This window comes from Hemiscyllium ocellatum, chromosome 46 (assembly GCF_020745735.1).
Source record: "Hemiscyllium ocellatum isolate sHemOce1 chromosome 46, sHemOce1.pat.X.cur, whole genome shotgun sequence".
Taxonomy (NCBI): domain Eukaryota; kingdom Metazoa; phylum Chordata; class Chondrichthyes; order Orectolobiformes; family Hemiscylliidae; genus Hemiscyllium; species Hemiscyllium ocellatum.
In genome coordinates, this window is record NC_083446.1 from 7423933 (window position 1) to 7441964 (window position 18032).

Genomic DNA, 18032 nt, shown 5'->3' on the forward strand with positions numbered 1-18032 from the left:
ATGGCATTTCAACTCCTATACTCAATGCACTAACCAATAAAGGCAAGCATGCTATACGCCGCCTTCACTAATCTGTCTACCTGTGACTCCACTTTCAAGGAATAATGAATCTGCACCCCCCTGGACACTCCCCAGAACCTTACCACTAAGTGTATAAGTCTTGCTCTGATTTGCCATTCCAAAATTGAGCACCTCAAATTTACCTAAATTAAACTCCATTTGCCACTCTTCGGCCCACCTGATCAAGGCCCTGTTGAACTCTGAGGTAACCTCCTTCACTGTCCACTACTGTGGGTCTCAAGGTCATCTTTAGTCCATGAGGGGAAAAAATGGGTCACTGGAGTTTTTCTCAACATGTGACTGGACAGCATGATGGCTCAGTGGTTGGCGCTGCTACCTCCCAGCGCCAGGGACCTGGGTTCAATCCCACCCTCGGGCGACTGCCTGTGTGGAGTTTGCACATTCTCCCCGTGTCTGTGTGTGGGTTTCCTCCGGGTGCTCCAGTTTCCTCCCACAATCCAAAGATGTGCAGGTTAGGGTAGATTGGCCGTGCTAAATTGCCCAGAGTGTTCAGGGATGTGGAGGATAGGTGCATTAGTCAGGGGTAGTAGAGGTTAATTGGGATGGGTGACTCTTTGGAGGGTCAGTGTGGACTTGTTGGGCCAAAGGGCCTGTTTCCACACTGTAGGGATTCTATGATATTGATTTTTATGTTTTTGCCTTTTTTATCTGTCAGATATGACCAGACAAATCAGGAACATGTCTGGAGGGTTTGAGTTATAAAGAAAGGCCAAATAGGCTAGGCCTTTTTTCACTGGAGCGTAGAAGGTTGAGGGTGAACTTATAGGGATTTATACAACCATGAGGGGTATTAATGAGATGAATGGCAGATGTCTTCTCCCTAGGTGGAGGATTTCAAGATTGGGGGCACATGGTTAAGGTGAAAGGAGAAAGATTTTAAGAAGAGATGTGGGGCTTTTTTTTAACACAGAGGGTGGTGTATGTGTGGAATGAGGAAGTGATGGATAAGGGTACAGTTACAATGTTTAAGAGATGTTCAGATAAGTTGTCATCATGTTCATCATCTTCGGCGGTCCCTCATGGATCAGGATGACTCTCTCCCACACTCAGGGTGAGTCCATAGGTGGCTGTACAGACCCAGGGGGCTACCGCAGGCTCTGTTACACTTGGGGTGGTCATGGGAAGGGGGGGTGGGGCGTCGTCATGGCAATGCACCCCTTACGCTGTTTCTGCCCGGCTTCCGCCTTTTCCCGACGGCAAGCCTTTCCCGGCTACTGCTCTCCAACTTTGGACGGTCTTGGGCCAGTGATTCCCAGGTGTCTGTTGGAATGCTGCACTTCCTCAGTGAGGCCTTGAGGGTATCCCTGAAGCGCTTCATCTGTCCACCTGGGGCTCCACTCAGTTTCGGAGCTGGGATAGTCTCGTGTCAGTCATGGAGACAACGTGCCCAGCCCATCGCAGACAATCGAGATGGGGGTCAGTGTCTCGATGCTGAGGATGTTGGCCTGGTCAAGGATTCTAGGTAAGTACATGAATAGGAAAGGGTTTGGAGGGATAGGGGCCAGGAGCAGGCAGGTGGGACTAGTTTAGTCTGGGATTAGGGTCGGCATGGACTGATCAGACCAAATAGTTTAGTTCCATGCTGTGTGACTCTATGAGTAAATCTCTTGTATCTGTTCAACAATTTAATTCTGACTGGAAACTCAAACCTGCATTCCCACCTTGACCTATAACCTTTCACACTCTTGCTTAAAAGAATCGATTTACTTCATACTTAAAAAATATTCAAAGCCTCTGCCTTCACCACCCCTTCAAGAAAAGAGCTCCACAACTCTTGGAGATAAAATATTTCAGTTAATTGCTGTTTTTAATGGGCAACTCCTACTTTATTAAATTTGTGATCATTCTTTGTACGTTTTCATATTCTACCCAATCTTCTGATCTGCCACCTGTGTTTGCACATTTTCTAAAGGTTTTTTTTAAAAAAATTTATTCATTTGTGGGATGTGCTGACTGGCGCCAGAATTTATTACCTCTGTCCCTAGTTACCCCCTTGAGAAGGTGGGGGGGGTGAGCGGCCATCTTGAACCGCTGCAGTCCACCTGCTGTTGGTTAGACCCACAATGCCCTGGGGGAGGGAATCCAAGATTCTGACCCAGCGTCAATGAAGGAATGGCCGGTATATTTCCAGGTCGGGATGGTGAGTGGTTCAGAGGGGAACTTAGAGGGGGGAGGTGGAGTTCCCTGCTGCCCTTCTTCTGCATAAAGCGACGGTGGATTTTGAAGGTGCTGCCTGAGGATCTTCGGTGAACGTATTTGAAAATATCTTTAATCTTTCAAGTTAACCACGGACCTTAGAATTCTGCTTATTCATTGCGATGTATCAACGCCGTGCATTCTGGAAATAATTTCTGAACGGTCAGCTACGGCATTTCCAGTGACCTGTACCTGAATATAACTTGCTATAATTCATTTTAGCTGGCTCCGTTTTCATGCTTCGATCATGAAACTAAGTTAATAATGACCAAAAACCGTCGCAAGTTGGCAGCGCCTACATGCTGTGAATGAATTTTGTTTTTAAATTCCACTTATTTAAAGTTTAACAAATTATCTTGGACCCACTTTATTTCTTCCTCAAACTGACTATAAAATTCAATCATTTTATGGTCACAGCTACCTCGTGATGCCTTTAACTGTGGGATCTTTAATCGGTCTGATCGTGTTGCACGTTGCAAGGTCCAGAGGAGACTGCTCCCTGGTTGGTTCCTGAACTAGCTATTTCCGAGAATCTACGCTTAACGACAGCTTTATCTTAGCCAGCCTCGCCCATCTGACTGTTCCAGTTGACGTGTGCGTAGAACTTAGAGCTACAGAGCACAGGAACAGGCCCTACGGCCCGCAATGTTGTACTGAATATGGTGCCAAACAGCTTCTCCAGCGCTGTTAATAGACTTCTGAATGAACCTCTCAAATTTTCAAACCTAATGTTGATCTCGCTTTTTTTGCACTTTCCCTGCAGCCGTAACTTTGTATTCCTCACTCTGCCCAACCACTCTACGATCCTTGTATGTTACGACCTGCCTGTACTGTACGCAAAACGAAACTTTTCACTGTACTGGGACGCATGTGTCAATGATAAATCAAATCGAATCAAGTTAAACTAATCCCCTCATTCCTTGTGTGTTTGTCTAAAAGCCCCTCAAACACCCCTATCGTATCTGCCCCCACCACCACCTCTGGCAGTGCGTTCCAGACCCCTACCACTCACTGTGTACGAAACTTGCCCCTCACATTTCCTTTGAACATTTCCCCTCTCACCTTAAATGCACACCCACAAGAATTGGATTAAAGTCTCCCACGATTACCACTGTGCCTTTCTCGCAAGCTCTCAACATTCCCTCTTTAAGGCTTCACCTCATCAGGTTAGTTTGTCAATTCGCAAAGCAGATCGGTGAGCCTCTTTTGAACAGTGAGGTGCAGGAGAAGTTGCTGAGGGCTTCGGTGGGGTGGGGAAGGGTCCTTGGGTAGCAGGGAATCCCTGGGTATGTGATGCGTCCTTAAGGTATGGCCGTGACTGGGACATGGAGGGACGTGTTGTGACTGGGCACACAAGGTGGGCTTCAGGTGATGCCATTTCTCCTGGGCCAGAGCCTAACGTCGGATTCTGATGGCGCTGAGGGCTTCCTGTTTTCACATGTTCGACATCCACATCTGGGGTGTTTCCAACAGGTCGTTCAGTCTCGCTGGTCATTACTGAAGTGCAAGGCCATGGATAACGTAACTGTTACAGGTTTCTTAACTTTGAATAACCAGTGTCTGTTTAACATCTGTAGGTTCATGGTACCTTAAGGGTGGAGTCACAGATAAACAGGGTAGTGAAGAAAGTGTTTGCCATTTTATTGGGCAGTGCATCGAGTGTAGGAGTTGGCAAGTTATTTTTATTTGTTTGTTTTTATGGGATGTGGGTGTCTCTGGCTGGGCCCACCATTCATTCCCCTTGTCCCTAATTGCCCCCTTGAGAAGGTGGGGGGAGCTGCCTCCTTGAACCACCTGCTGAGGGTTGACCCACAATGCCCTGAGGGAGGAAATTTTAGTGACAGTGAAGGAACAGGGATATACTTCCAGGTCAGGACGGTGAGTGGCTCAGAGGGGAACTGCAGGGGGGGGGGGGGAGGGGGGTGGTGTTCCCATGTACCTGCTGCCCCTTGTCCTTCGAGATGGAAGTGATTGTGGGTTTGGAAGGCGCTATCTGAGAATCTTTGGTGATTTGCTGCAGTGTGTCTTGTAGGCGGTACACACTGCTGCTACTGAGCGTCGGTGGTGGAGGGAGGGGGTATTTATCGATTTGGTGCCAATCGAGCGGGGCTGCTTTGTCCTGGATGGTATGGGGCTTCTTGAATGCTGCTGGGGCTGTGTTGATCCACAGGCCAGCAGGGAGTATTCCCTCACTCTCCTGTGCCTGGTCGATGGTGGACAGGTTTTGGGGACTCAGGAAGTGAATTACTAGCTTCAATATTCTAAGCCTCTGAGCTGCTCTTTGCAGCCATTGTGTTTATGTGGTGAGTCCAGTTGAGTTGAAAATGTGTTGCTGGAAAAGCGCAGCAGGTCAGGCAGCATCCAAGGAACAGGAGATTCGACGTTTCGGGCATAAGCCCTTCTTCAGGAATTCACCCTTCCTGAAGAAGGGCTTATGCCCGAAACGTCGATTCTCCTGTTCCTTGGATGCTGCCTGACCCGCTGCGCTTTTCCAGCAACACATTTTCAGCTCTGATCTCCAGCATCTGCAGTCCTCATTTTCTCCTCGAAGAGTCCAGTTGAGTGCTTGGTCAATGATAAGCCCCAGGATGTTGATAGTAGGGAAATTAGTGACGGCAACGCCACTGAATGTCAGCAGACAGTGTTTAGATAGTCTCTTATTGGTGATGGTCATAGCCTGGTGTTTGTGTGGCATGAATGTTACTTGCCACTTGCCAGGCCAAGTCTGGATATTGTCTAGGTCTTGTAGCGGCTATATAGGACATTGGTTAGGTCACTTTGTCTTGTCCTAAGGCAGGGCACAATCACTCGAGAACGCAACATGGTTGTGTGCAGTCAAGACGAAGTTACTCTGAGAGACCTCAACATTGATTCCTGACCTCATGAAGTCTCATGGTATCGGGAAAAACTTGCATCAGGAAATGTCCTGCTGATTTTCACCTACCAACTCCCTTGACCGATGAATTCATTCTCTGCCATATTGAAGACCATTTGGTGGACACACGGGGGATGGCAATCTCACAGAGTACAGCCTTGTTGGGGAGTTTCAGTACTCATCACCAGGAGCGCATCAGCAATACCATTACTTACTGAACCTGGGGTGCAGGTTCATAGTTCCTTGTATACAGGTATACAAGGTATACAGAGGTATACAGAGGTAGTGAAGAAGGCGTTTACACACTTGCCTTTATTGGTCAGTGCATACACACACCACTCTCTGCGTGAAAAAGTTGCCCCTTAGGTCACTTTTAATGTTCCCCATCTCATCTTACACCTATGCCCTCTGGTTTTGGACTCTCCTACCCTGGGGAAAAGACCTTGGCTATTCACCCTATCCATGCCCCTTGTGATTTTACAAACCTCTATAAGGTCACCCTTCAGCCTCCGAAGCTCCAGTGAAAAGCTATTCAGCCTCTCCCTGTAGCTTAAATCCTCCAACCCTGGCAACATCCTTGTAAATCTTTTCTGAACCCTTTCAAGTTTCACAACATCCTTCCAATAGGAGGGAGACCAGAATTGCACGCAATATTCCAACAGTGGCCTAACCAATATCCTGTGCAGCTGCAAGATGACCTCCCAACCCCTGTACTCAATACTCTGACCAATAAAGGAAAACATAATAAATGCTTTCTTCACTCTCCTGTCCACTTGCAATTCTACTTTCAAGGAGCTATGAACCTGCACTCCAAGGTCTCTGTTCAGCAACACTCCCCAGGACCTTACCATTAAGTGTATAATGGTGCACTATATAAATGCGCCACAGTGTGGAAACAGGCCATTCGGCCCAACAAGTCCACACCAACTCTCTGAAGAGCATCCCACTTCTGTCCCCATTCATCTGTTTGCATGTTCTTAAAAGAAAGTCAATGGTGTTACCCAACATCTCCATTAGAACCTGGTGAATGATTTATATTTCTGTTCAGATACAAGGTGAGGCAGTAAAATCTTCAGAAGGCCTGTTTGGTGTGCTGCACTTTCACAGCATTCCAGAGTTGTTCAAGCTGCTAACTCCTCAGTAACTGAAGGGTCCATTCTTGTCTTGACAGTGGGACCTGGTGTGCGATCAGAGGTCTCTGAGGTGGATCACACAATCGATATACATGGCTGGATTGCTGGTGGGAGCCATGGTGCTGGGCAGGCTTTCTGACAAGTAAGGATGGCAGAATGGGCACTGCCCAGTCAGGTCGTTCAAGCCGTTAAGACCATAAGACATCGGCGCATAAATGAGGCCAGTCAGCCCATCGAGTCTGCTCCACCGTTCAATCATGGCTGATGTTTCTCAAGCCCATTTTCCCACTTAGTCCCTGTCATCTTTGATCCCCTTAATACTCAAGAACCTATCCATCTCAGCCTTGCATATACTCAGTGACCTGGCCTTCAGCGGCAGTAAATTCCATAGATTCCCCACTCTCTAGCTGAAGATATTTCTCCTTATCTCCATTCTAAAGGGTCTTCCCTTCACTCTAAGGCTGTGCCCTCAGCTCCTAGTCTCTCCTACCAATGGAAACATCTTCCCAACATCTACTGCACGTTTCAATTAGATCTCCCCCCCCCCACTCTCACACCCAATCCTTCAAAACTCCATCAAGTACAGACCCAGAGTCCTCAAACATTCCTCACATGTTCAGCTTTTGATTCCTGGGACCATTCTCGTGAACCTCCTCTGGACACGCTCCATGGCCAGTAGATCCTTCCTGAGATATGGGGCCCAAAACTGCGCACAATACTCCCAATGAGGTCTGACCAACGCCCCACAGAGCACGTCCCTACTTTTATATTCAAGTCCTCTAAAAATAAATGCCACCATTGTATTTGCCTTCCTAACTACCGACTCAACCTACAACTTGACCTTGAGAGAATCCTGGAGTAGAATTCCCAAATCCCCTTGCACTTCAGACTTCTGAATTTTCTCCCCATTTAGAAAATAGTCCATTCTTCCAACCAAAGGGCATGACCTCACACTTCCCCCACGTTGTACTTCATCTGCCACTTCTTTGCCCACTCTCCGAACTCCAAATCTTCCTGCGGTCTCCCTGCCTCCTCAGTGCTACCCGTCCTTCTACCTATCTGTTGGCTCAGGAATTGACTTTGTAAGACTTCTGATCAGGCCTTCAGCTACGCTTTCAGCAAATGGTGGTGGAAATTTCTCAGGAATCCTATCCCACATCCGGCTTGATGATCCGGCCCCTGTAGGGAAAAGAATTAGCTTTATTGCGATGGGGACAGTGAAGGGTTCGCAAGTCACCATTACGCCATCTCAGGTACCAAGGTACAGATTCTTAAGTATAAATTATTCGGTAAGAAAAACATATAGAAATACAAAGTCCAGCAATTAATCAGAAAAATAGAGAACTATGAGTTCAGAATTGCTGTTTGTGCGTTATCGAGTCCTATAGCACAGAGACAGCCCTTCGGCCTAAACTGGTCCATGCCAACCAAAATGGCCGTCCACACTCACCCCATTTCCCTGCACTTGGCCCATATCCTTCTAATCCTTTCCTATCCATGTATTTGTCCAAATGTTGTTGATGTACCTACCTCAACCACTTCCACTGGCAGCTGATTCCATTCTTTGAACATGGGATACAATTAATGCCCATTGGATTCAGACATCCAGCAGGTTCCACAGAGACAGTAGTCTCTGAATGTTCCATCATGCAGCTGGACTCACAGTAAATTACCCGGCACCAACCAAAGAAGAGACGCCTGGATTGATTTATAAAAAAGTCTCACATTTCCCCGATTTAAATTCTACCACAAACTGGGCATAACTACCCAATCAACGCACCTACAAAATGCTGATGGACACAAGACAGCTTTGACATCAAACATGTCTACCTCAACCATCAGCACCAATGATTAGAGAAATCAGCAGACTCCTTCATTAATGAGAGTCTCCCAGCACAGTCTGGAGGCAAGGCCCAGAGCAGGATGGAGGCAAGGCCCAGAGTGGGATGGAGGCAAGGCTCAGAGTGGGATGGAGGCAAGGCCCAGAGTGGGATGGAGGCAAGGCCCAGAGCAGAATGGAGGCAAGGCCCAGAGCGGAATGGAGGCAAGGCCCAGAGCAGAATGGAGGCAAGGCCCAGAGCGGAATGGAGGCAAGGCCCAGAGCAGAATGGAGGCAAGGCCCAGAGCGGAATGGAGGCAAGGCCCAGAGCAGAATGGAGGCAAGGCCCAGATGGGAATGGAGGCAAGGCCCAGATGGGAATGGAGGCAAGGCCCAGAGTGGGATGGAGGCAAGGCCAGAGCGGAATGGAGGCAAGGCCCAAAATGGGATGGAGGCAAGGCCCAGAGCAGAATGGAGGCAAGGCCCAGAGCAGAATGGAGGCAAGTCCCAGAGCAGAATGGAGTCAAGGCCCAGAGCGGGATGGAGTCAAGGCCCAGAGCAGAATGGAGTCAAGGCCCAGAGTGGAATGGAGTCAAGGCCCAGAGCGGGATGGAGTCAAGGCCCAGAGTGGGATGGAGTCAAGGCCCAGAGTGGGATGGAGTCAAGGCCCAGAGTGGGATGGAGTCAAGGCCCAGAGCAGAATGGAGGCAAGGCCCAGAGCAGAATGGAGTCAAGGCCCAGAGCGGAATGGAGTCAAGGCCCAGAGTGGGATGGAGTCAAGGCCCAGTGCAGAATGGAGTCAAGGCCCAGAACGGGATGGAGGCAAGGCCCAGAGCAGAATGGAGTCAAGGCCCAGAGCAGAATGGAGGCAAGGCCCAGAGTGGAATGGAGGCAAGGCCCAGAGCGGAATGGAGTCAAGGCCCAGAACGGGATGGAGGCAAGGCCCAGAGCAGAATGGAGTCAAGTCCCAGAGCAGAATGGAGTCAAGGCCCAGAGCAGAATGGAGGCAAGGCCCAGAGCAGAATGGAGTCAAGGCCCAGAACGGGATGGAGGCAAGGCCCAGAGCAGAATGGAGTCAAGTCCCAGAGCAGAATGGAGGCAAGGCCCAGAGCAGAATGGAGTCAAGGCCCAGAGTGGGATGGAGTCAAGGCCCAGAGTGGAATGGAGGCAAGGCCCAGAGCAGAATGGAGGCAAGGCCCAGAGCAGAATGGAGTCAAGGCCCAGAGCAGAATGGAGGCAAGGCCCAGAGCAGAATGGAGGCAAGGCCCAGAGCGGAATGGCGTCAAGGCTCAGAGCGGAATGGAGACAAGGCTCAGAGCGGAATGGAGACAAGGCCCAGAGTGGAATGGAGGCAAGGCCCAGAGCGGAATGGAGACAAGGCCCAGAGCGGAATGGAGGTAGGGCCCAGAGCGGAATGGAGGCAAGGCCCAGAGCGGAATGGAGGCAAGGCCCAGAGCAGAATGGAGTCAAGGCCCAGAGCAGAATGGAGGCAAGGCCCAGAGCAGAATGGGGTCAAGGCCCAGAGCGGGATGGAGGCAAGGCCCAGAGCAGAATGGAGGCAAGGCCCAGAGCAGAATGGGGTCAAGGCCCAGAGCGGAATGGCGTCAAGGCTCAGAGCGGAATGGCGTCAAGGCTCAGAGTGGAATGGAGGCAAGGCCCAGAGCGGAATGGAGTCAAGGCTCAGAGTGGAATGGAGGCAAGGCCCAGAGTGGGATGGAGGCAAGGCCCAGAGCGGAATGGAGGCAAGGCCCAGAGTGGGATGGAGGCAAGGCCCAGAGTGGGATGGAGTCAAGGCTCAGAGTGGAATGGAGGCAAGGCCCAGAGTGGGATGGAGGCAAGGCCCAGAGCGGAATGGAGGCAAGGCCCAGAGCAGAATGGAGGCAAGGCCCAGAGTGGGATGGAGGCAAGGCCCAGAGCGGAATGGAGGCAAGGCCCAGAGTGGGATGGAGGCAAGGCCCAGAGTGGAATGGAGACAAGGCCCAGAGTGGAATGGAGACAAGGCCCAGAGTGGGATGGAGGCAAGGCCCAGAGCGGGATGGAGGCAAGGCCCAGAGTGGAATGGAGACAAGGCCCAGAGCGGGATGGAGGCAAGGCCCAGAGTGGAATGGAGGCAAGGCCCAGAGTGGGATGGAATCAAGTCCCAGAGCAGAATGGAGGCAAGGCCCAGAGCGGGATGGAGGCAAGGCCCAGAGTGGAATGGAGACAAGGCCCAGAGTGGAATGGAGACAAGGCCCAGAGTGGGATGGAGGCAAGGCCCAGAGTGGAATGGAGACAAGGCCCAGAGTGGGATGGAGGCAAGGCCCAGAGTGGAATGGAGACAAGGCCCAGAGCGGGATGGAGGCAAGGCCCAGAGTGGGATGGAGGCAAGGCCCAGAGCGGGATGGAGGCAAGGCCCAGAGCGGGATGGAGGCAAGGCCCAGAGCGGGATGGAGGCAAGGCCCAGAGTGGGATGGAGACAAGGCCCAGAGTGGGATGGAGGCAAGACCCAGAGTGGGATGGAGACAAGGCCCAGAGTGGAATGGAGGCAAGACCCAGAGTGGGATGGAGACAAGGCCCAGAGTGGAATGGAGGCAAGACCCAGAGCGGGATGGAGGCAAGGCCCAGAGTGGAATGGAGACAAGGCCCAGAGTAGAATGGCGTCAAGGCCCAGAGTGGAATGGAGGCGATATGCCAGCATAAACCGTATGAGGCCGTACTTCAGCCAATGTTCATGTGTAAGTCAAGGGTGACTTGGAGATGGGATACCAGCCTCTGTAGAGTTATTTCAGGCAGGTTCCACCTTACCCTCAGTTTTGGCGAGCTTCTTATTGGGCAGACCAGATATCTGTGGGCCCTGCCTGTCTCTGGACCCGGACTGAGACTAGATTGAAGAATATCCCAGTTCTACACTCTTTGTCTGGACTGCTTCCTAGAATGTTAAGTTGTCTTTAGATTGCTAAAAAAATTCAAATGATTACTCTGACCACAATTCCATTTTGAATAAGTTTATCCTTCAGCGCCCCTTGAACTTGCCAATCGATGTGAATCATTAGAATTTGAATTAGCTTTCTTGTCACATATACTCACATGAGTACAGTGAAAAGTTGCCATTTATAGGGCCAAGGGACCCAGGTGCAGAGATTGTTAATGAAAACTTCTGAGGGAAAAAGAATAGAAAAATAGAGAATTAGTAAGTTTGGATTAATTATTTTTAATTTAATCCAAAAATTTAATCCAAAATTTAATTTAATCCAAAAATTAATCCAAGCTACCCTTTATTTCCACATGAACATTGACTAAAGTACTGCCTCTGGGTCTAGCCTCCATTTTGCAGGGTCAGGCACCAGCATATCCCTGACACTTGATCCTTTTATCTCAGGCAGGCCTGTCGATAAGCTCGAAAAGGTTCAGAAAACATTAACGATGCAGGAAGCTTCCGTTATTTCAGGTGTATAGTTTTTGCCGGTTTATCAAGGGTGCCCAGTTTATAACAAAGTTTGGTTAGGTTAACTACAGTGTGGAAACAGGCCCTTTGGCCCAACAAGTTCACACCGACCCTCCAAAGAGGAACCCATCCCCGTACATTTGCCCTGAACACTGTGGACAATTTAGCACAGCCAATTCACATCGCTTACACATCTTTGGATCGGGGGAGGAACCCCACACAGACACAGGGAGACTGTGCAAACTCCACACAGACAGTCACCCGAGGGTAGGAAGTGACCCTGGGTCCCAACTGCAGTGCTAATCACTGAGCCACCATGCCACCCTGCTCCTAAGCTGTTCATTCAGTTCTGGTCTCCCTTCTATAGAAAAAGATGTTTTTTAGCGTGAAAGGATTCAGGAAAGATTAACAAGGATGTTAATCCTGAAGAAGGGCTTATGCCCGAAACGTCGATTCTCCTGCTCTTTAGATGATTAGATTAGATTAGATTACTTACAGTGTGGAAACAAGCCCTTCGGCCCAACAAGTCCACACCGACCCGCCGAAGCGCAACCCACCCATACCCCTACGTTTACCCCTTACCTAACACTACGGGCAGTTTAGCATGGCCAATTCACCTGACCCGCACATCTTTGGACTGTGGGAGGAAACCGGAGCACCCGGAGGAAACCCACACAGACACGGGGAGAACGTGCAAACTCCACACAGTCAGTCTCTGGCGCTGTGAGACAGCATGTGTGCCACCGTGCCGCCCGTGCTGCCTGACCTGCTGCGCTTTTCCAGCAACACATTTTCAGCTCTTAACAAGGATGTTGCCAGGGTCGGAGCCACGGGAGAGGCTGAATAGGCTGGGGCTATTTTCACTGGAGAGTCAGAGGCTGAGGAGTGACCTTATAGAGGTTTATAAAATCACGAAGGGCATGCATAAAATGAGTAGCCAAGATATTTTTCCCAAGAGTGTGGGTGTACAAAACTAGAGGACATAGGCTTGAGGTGAGAGGGCAAACACTTTAAAGGGATCTAAAGGGCAGACTTTTTCATGCATTGGGTGGTACGTGTGTGGAATGAGCTGCCAGAGGAAGTGGTGGGGGCTGGTACAATGACAACATTTAAAAGGCACCTGGATGGGGACATGAATAGGAAGGGTTTGGGGGGATATGGGCCAAGTGCTGGCAGGTGGGACTAGATTGGGTTCGGATATTTGGTCGGCATGAACGAGATGGACTGAAGGGTCAGTTTCTGTGCCGTACGTCTCTATGACAGCCAGCCAATATATGAGTTGACAAGCAGATACCTTAGTCAAGGCCGTTCCTCCAGATCGGCACTGGGTCCCCAATGATGGAACTGAGTGTGTTCATGAACAAAAGATGAAGGGCTTATGCCCGAAACGTCGAATCTCCTGCTCCTTGGATGCTGCCTGACCTGCTGCGCTTTTCCAGCAACACATTTTTCAGCTCTGATCCTCCAGCATTTGCAGTCCTCACCTTTCTCTTCGTGAACTAAAAGACCCAAAGAACCGCAGATGGTGGACAAAGCAGAGATTGTTTCAGAAACTCAGCAGGCCTGGCAGCATCTGCGGAGAAAGAGCTGAGTGAACGTTTCGAGTCCAGTGACTCTTCATCAGAACTGGCGCTGCGAGGCCTGCCGAGTTTTTCCAGCAATTCTGGTTGGGTGTTAAGGAATATTGGAAACTAACTGAGACGGCTGTGGGCAATCTATGTTAAAAAATCGTTCACGACCCGACACTTATGAGTGCGTCTATGCCCGATACATTGATTCTCCTGCTCCTCTGATGCGGCTTGACCTGTTGTGCTTTTTTTAGCGCCACAGTTTTTGATTAATGCGTGGTAATCTTTAGCTCAACCTTCAGGAAAACAGGTTGGTGGGTCTAGGTTGTAAGAATAAAATATTGTTGCTGAGAGGGTTCAAAGCTGCAACACTCTGCACCAATAACTGGTTACTCAGTTATATTAACCTGTGGATGGTACAGAAGAGACTTGACAGGATGTTGCGGGGTATGGTGGGGAGTTGAGTTATAAGGAGAGGCTGGATCGGCTGGGAATTCTTTTCACTGGAGTGTAGGAGTGTTGAGAGGCGACATTATAAAAGTTTATTAAATAATGAAGGGTATAGATAGTATTAACGGTCGTTGCCTTCTCCCTAGGATGGGGGATTTCAAGACTAAGGCAACATTTTTAAGGTGACAGGATAAAGATTTTAAAAAGACACAAGGGACAAACCTTTTACCCAGAGGGTGGTTTGTGTGTGGAATGAACGTCCAGAGGAAGTGGTGGATTGTGGGGACAGTTACAACGTTTAAAAGACATTTGGATAAGGACATGAACAGGAAAGGGTTTGGAGGGATATGGGCCAGGAGCAGGCAGCTGAGACTAGGTTAGTTTTAGATTCAGACTGGTTGGACCACAGGATCTGCTTCCCCGCTGAAGGACTCTATGACTCTATTTAAGTCCACAAGAGCAGGTGAGGACCGCAGATCCTGGAGATCAGAGTCGAAAAGTGTGGTGCTGGAAAAGTGCAGCCGGTCATCAGCATCCGAGGAGCAGGAGAATCGACGTTTCGAGTATGAGCCCTTCATCAGGAATTCCTGATGAAGAGCGTATGCTCAGAACATTGACTTTCCCGCTCCTCGGATGCTGCCTGACCGGCTGCGCTTTTCCAGCACCACACTTTTCGACTCTATTTAAGCCCATGTCTCTACAAACAGTAGGCAACACACAGCAAACGGGTGAATGACTCACCAGTATCATTATATTGCACTGTTAGAACATAGAATATACAACAGTACAACGCAGTACTGGTCCTTCGGCCCTCGATGCTGTGCTGACCTGTGAAACTGAGCTGAAGCCTACACTATTCCATTATCATCCATATGTTTATCCAGTGACTGCAGGCAGTGGGTTCCACACCCCTACTAGTCTCTGAATAAAGAATCTACCTTTGACATCTGTTCTATTATCTATCAGCCCTCAGTTTAAAACTATGTCCCCTCGTGCTAGCCAACACCAACTGAGGGAAAAGGCTCTCATTGATAAACCGTATATAATCCTCTCATCATCTTGTATGTCTCTATTAAGTCACCTCTTAACCTTCTTCTCTAACAAAAACAGCCTCAAATCCCTCAGCCTTTCCTCATTAGACCATCCCTCCGTTCCAGGCAACATCCTGCTAAATCTCCTCTGCACCCTTTCCAAAGCTTTCACGTCCTTCCTATAATGCAGCGACCAGAACTTTACGCAGTACTCCAAGTGCGGCCGCACCAGAGTTTTGCGCAATTGCCACATGACCTCATGGCTCCAAAACTCAATCCCTTACCAATAAAAGCTGACATAACTGTATGCCGTCTTAACAACCCTACCAACCTGGGTGGCAACTTTCAGAGATCTCTCTGCTCATCCACACTACCAAGAATCTTACTATTAGCCCAGTACTCTGCATTCCTGTTATTCCTTCCAAAATGAATCACTGCACACTTTTCCACATTAAACTCCATTTGCCACCTCTCAGCCCAGCTCTGCGGCTTATCTATGCTCCTCTGTAACCTACAACATTCTTCCACACTATCCACAACTCCATCGACCTTAATGTCATCCACAAATTTACTGAAGAGCGTATGCTCAGAACATTGACTTTCCCGCTCCTCGGATGCTGCCTGACCGGCTGCGCTTTTCCAGCACCACACTTTTCGACTCTATTTAAGCCCATGTCTCTACAAACAGTAGGCAACACACAGCAAACGGGTGAATGACTCACCAGTATCATTATATTGCACTGTTAGAACATAGAATATACAACAGTACAACGCAGTACTGGTCCTTCGGCCCTCGATGCTGTGCTGACCTGTGAAACTGAGCTGAAGCCTACACTATTCCATTATCATCCATATGTTTATCCAGTGACTGCAGGCAGTGGGTTCCACACCCCTACTAGTCTCTGAATAAAGAATCTACCTTTGACATCTGTTCTATTATCTATCAGCCCTCAGTTTAAAACTATGTCCCCTCGTGCTAGCCAACACCAACTGAGGGAAAAGGCTCTCATTGATAAACCGTATATAATCCTCTCATCATCTTGTATGTCTCTATTAAGTCACCTCTTAACCTTCTTCTCTAACAAAAACAGCCTCAAATCCCTCAGCCTTTCCTCATTAGACCATCCCTCCGTTCCAGGCAACATCCTGCTAAATCTCCTCTGCACCCTTTCCAAAGCTTTCACGTCCTTCCTATAATGCAGCGACCAGAACTTTACGCAGTACTCCAAGTGCGGCCGCACCAGAGTTTTGCGCAATTGCCACATGACCTCATGGCTCCAAAACTCAATCCCTTACCAATAAAAGCTGACATAACTGTATGCCGTCTTAACAACCCTACCAACCTGGGTGGCAACTTTCAGAGATCTCTCTGCTCATCCACACTACCAAGAATCTTACTATTAGCCCAGTACTCTGCATTCCTGTTATTCCTTCCAAAATGAATCACTGCACACTTTTCCACATTAAACTCCATTTGCCACCTCTCAGCCCAGCTCTGCGGCTTATCTATGCTCCTCTGTAACCTACAACATTCTTCCACACTATCCACAACTCCATCGACCTTAATGTCATCCACAAATTTACTAACCCATCCTTCTACACCCTCATCCAGGTCATTTATAAAAATGAAAAACAGCAGTGTCCCCAAAACAGATCCTTGCGGTACACCACTAGTAACTGAACTCCAGGATGAACATTTCCCATCAACCACCATCCCCTGTCTTCTTTGAGCTCACCAATTTCTGATCCAAATTGCTCTATCACCTTCAAGCCCAAACCTCTGTATTTTCTGCAACAGCCTATCATGGGGAACCTTATCAAACACCTTACTGAAATCCATATACACCACATCAACCACTTTACCCTCATCCACCTGTTTGGTCACCTTCTCAAAGAATCTCAAAGGTTTGTGAGGCATGACCCACCCTTCACAAAACCATGTTGACTATCCCTAATCAAATGATTCCTGTCTAGATGATTATAAATCCCAACTCTTATAATCCTTTCCAACACCTTACCCACAACCAGAGTAAGGCTCACTGGTCTATAATTACCGGAGCTGTCTCTACTCCCCTTCTTGAACAAGGGGACAACATTTGCTATCCTCCAGTCTTCTGGCACCATTCCTGTAGACAATGACGACATAAAGATCAAAGCCAAGTGCTCTACTCCTTAGCTTCCCAGAGAATCCTGGGATAAATCCCATCTGGCCCAGGGTACTTATCTATTTTCACACTTTCCAGAACTACTAACTCCTCCTCGTTGTGAACCTCAATCCTGTCTCGTCCAGTAGCCTGTTTCTCAGTATTCTCCTTGACAACATTGTCTTTTCCCTCTATGAATACTGACAAAAAATATTCATTTAGCCCTTTGTCTTCGAACTCCACACACAACCTTCCATTACTGTCCTTGACAGGCCCTAATCTTACTCTAGTCATTCTGACATAGCTATAGAAGGCTTTAGGGTTTTCCTTGATCCTACCTTGCAAAAACTTCTCATGCCCTCTCCAGGCTCTTCTTAGCTCCCTCTTTAGGTCCAACATGGCTAACTTGTAACACTCAAGCGCCCTGAGCCTTCTCGCCTCATCTTTACATGAACCTGCTTCTTCCTCTTGACAAAATATTCAACTTCTTCAGTTCCCTCGCTCAACTACCTCCTCCCTGCCTGACAGGTACATACTCATCAAGGACACGCAGTAACTATCCCTGAATGCTCCACGTTTCAATTGTGCCCATCCCCTGCGGTTTCCTTTCCCATCCTATGCATCCTAATTGCATCGTAATTGCCTACCCCCCAGCTATAATCCTTGCCCCGTGGTATATATCTGTCCCTTTCCATTTCTAAAGTAAACTTAACCGAATTGTGGTCACCATCACCAAACTGCTCACCTATCTCCAAATCTAATACCTGTTAAAAACATGTAAGACTCCTCTTCCCTTTCCGCTGAATTTGACCCTGTCTTTGCCATTGACAGGTTCGGGAGGCGGACTCTCCTGCTCTGGTCTCACCTCCAGATGGCAGTCTCGGGGACCTGCGCCGCGTTCTCCTCCTCCTATCCCTTGCTCTGCTTCTGGAGGTTTCTCTGTGGGATTGCAACGTCGGGGCTGATCCTCAACGCTTTCTCCCTGCGTAAGTGAAATGTGCTCCACGTCGTGTCGGTGCCACCGGGGAACTCTCTAACACGCCTTCTCTATTCCCACCACCCATCCAATATCAATATCCCCAAGGCGCTCACAGGCTTGCTGAGTACTAAAGCTTATTTTGGACACCCTTGACTTAATTCAGCATTCTGTCTCTCTCTCTCTCTCTGTCCCTCACCAACTCTGTGCAAAAGAAAGTAGGCAGCACATCAATCTCAGTGTCTTCGCTCATCTAAAGCTTCTATTCAAATAGCCTTCCAAATTGGCACTGCCCTCATGACCTGTCCTACCTGTCCATCTTCCTTCCAACCTAT

The 18032-nt window shown here is 48.8% G+C and overlaps 1 protein-coding gene across 1 annotated transcript in view; it reads left to right on the forward strand.

Annotated features, from left to right (window-relative positions):
• The window catches only part of LOC132836187 (solute carrier family 22 member 6-like), a 56511-nt gene that overhangs the window by 1190 nt on the left and 37289 nt on the right, over nt 1-18032 (forward strand). The window contains exons 2-3 of the mRNA XM_060855515.1: nt 6324-6427; nt 17553-17707. Of these exons, the coding sequence (XP_060711498.1) occupies nt 6324-6427; nt 17553-17707 (259 nt within the window). The remainder of the gene's footprint in view (nt 1-6323; nt 6428-17552; nt 17708-18032) is intronic.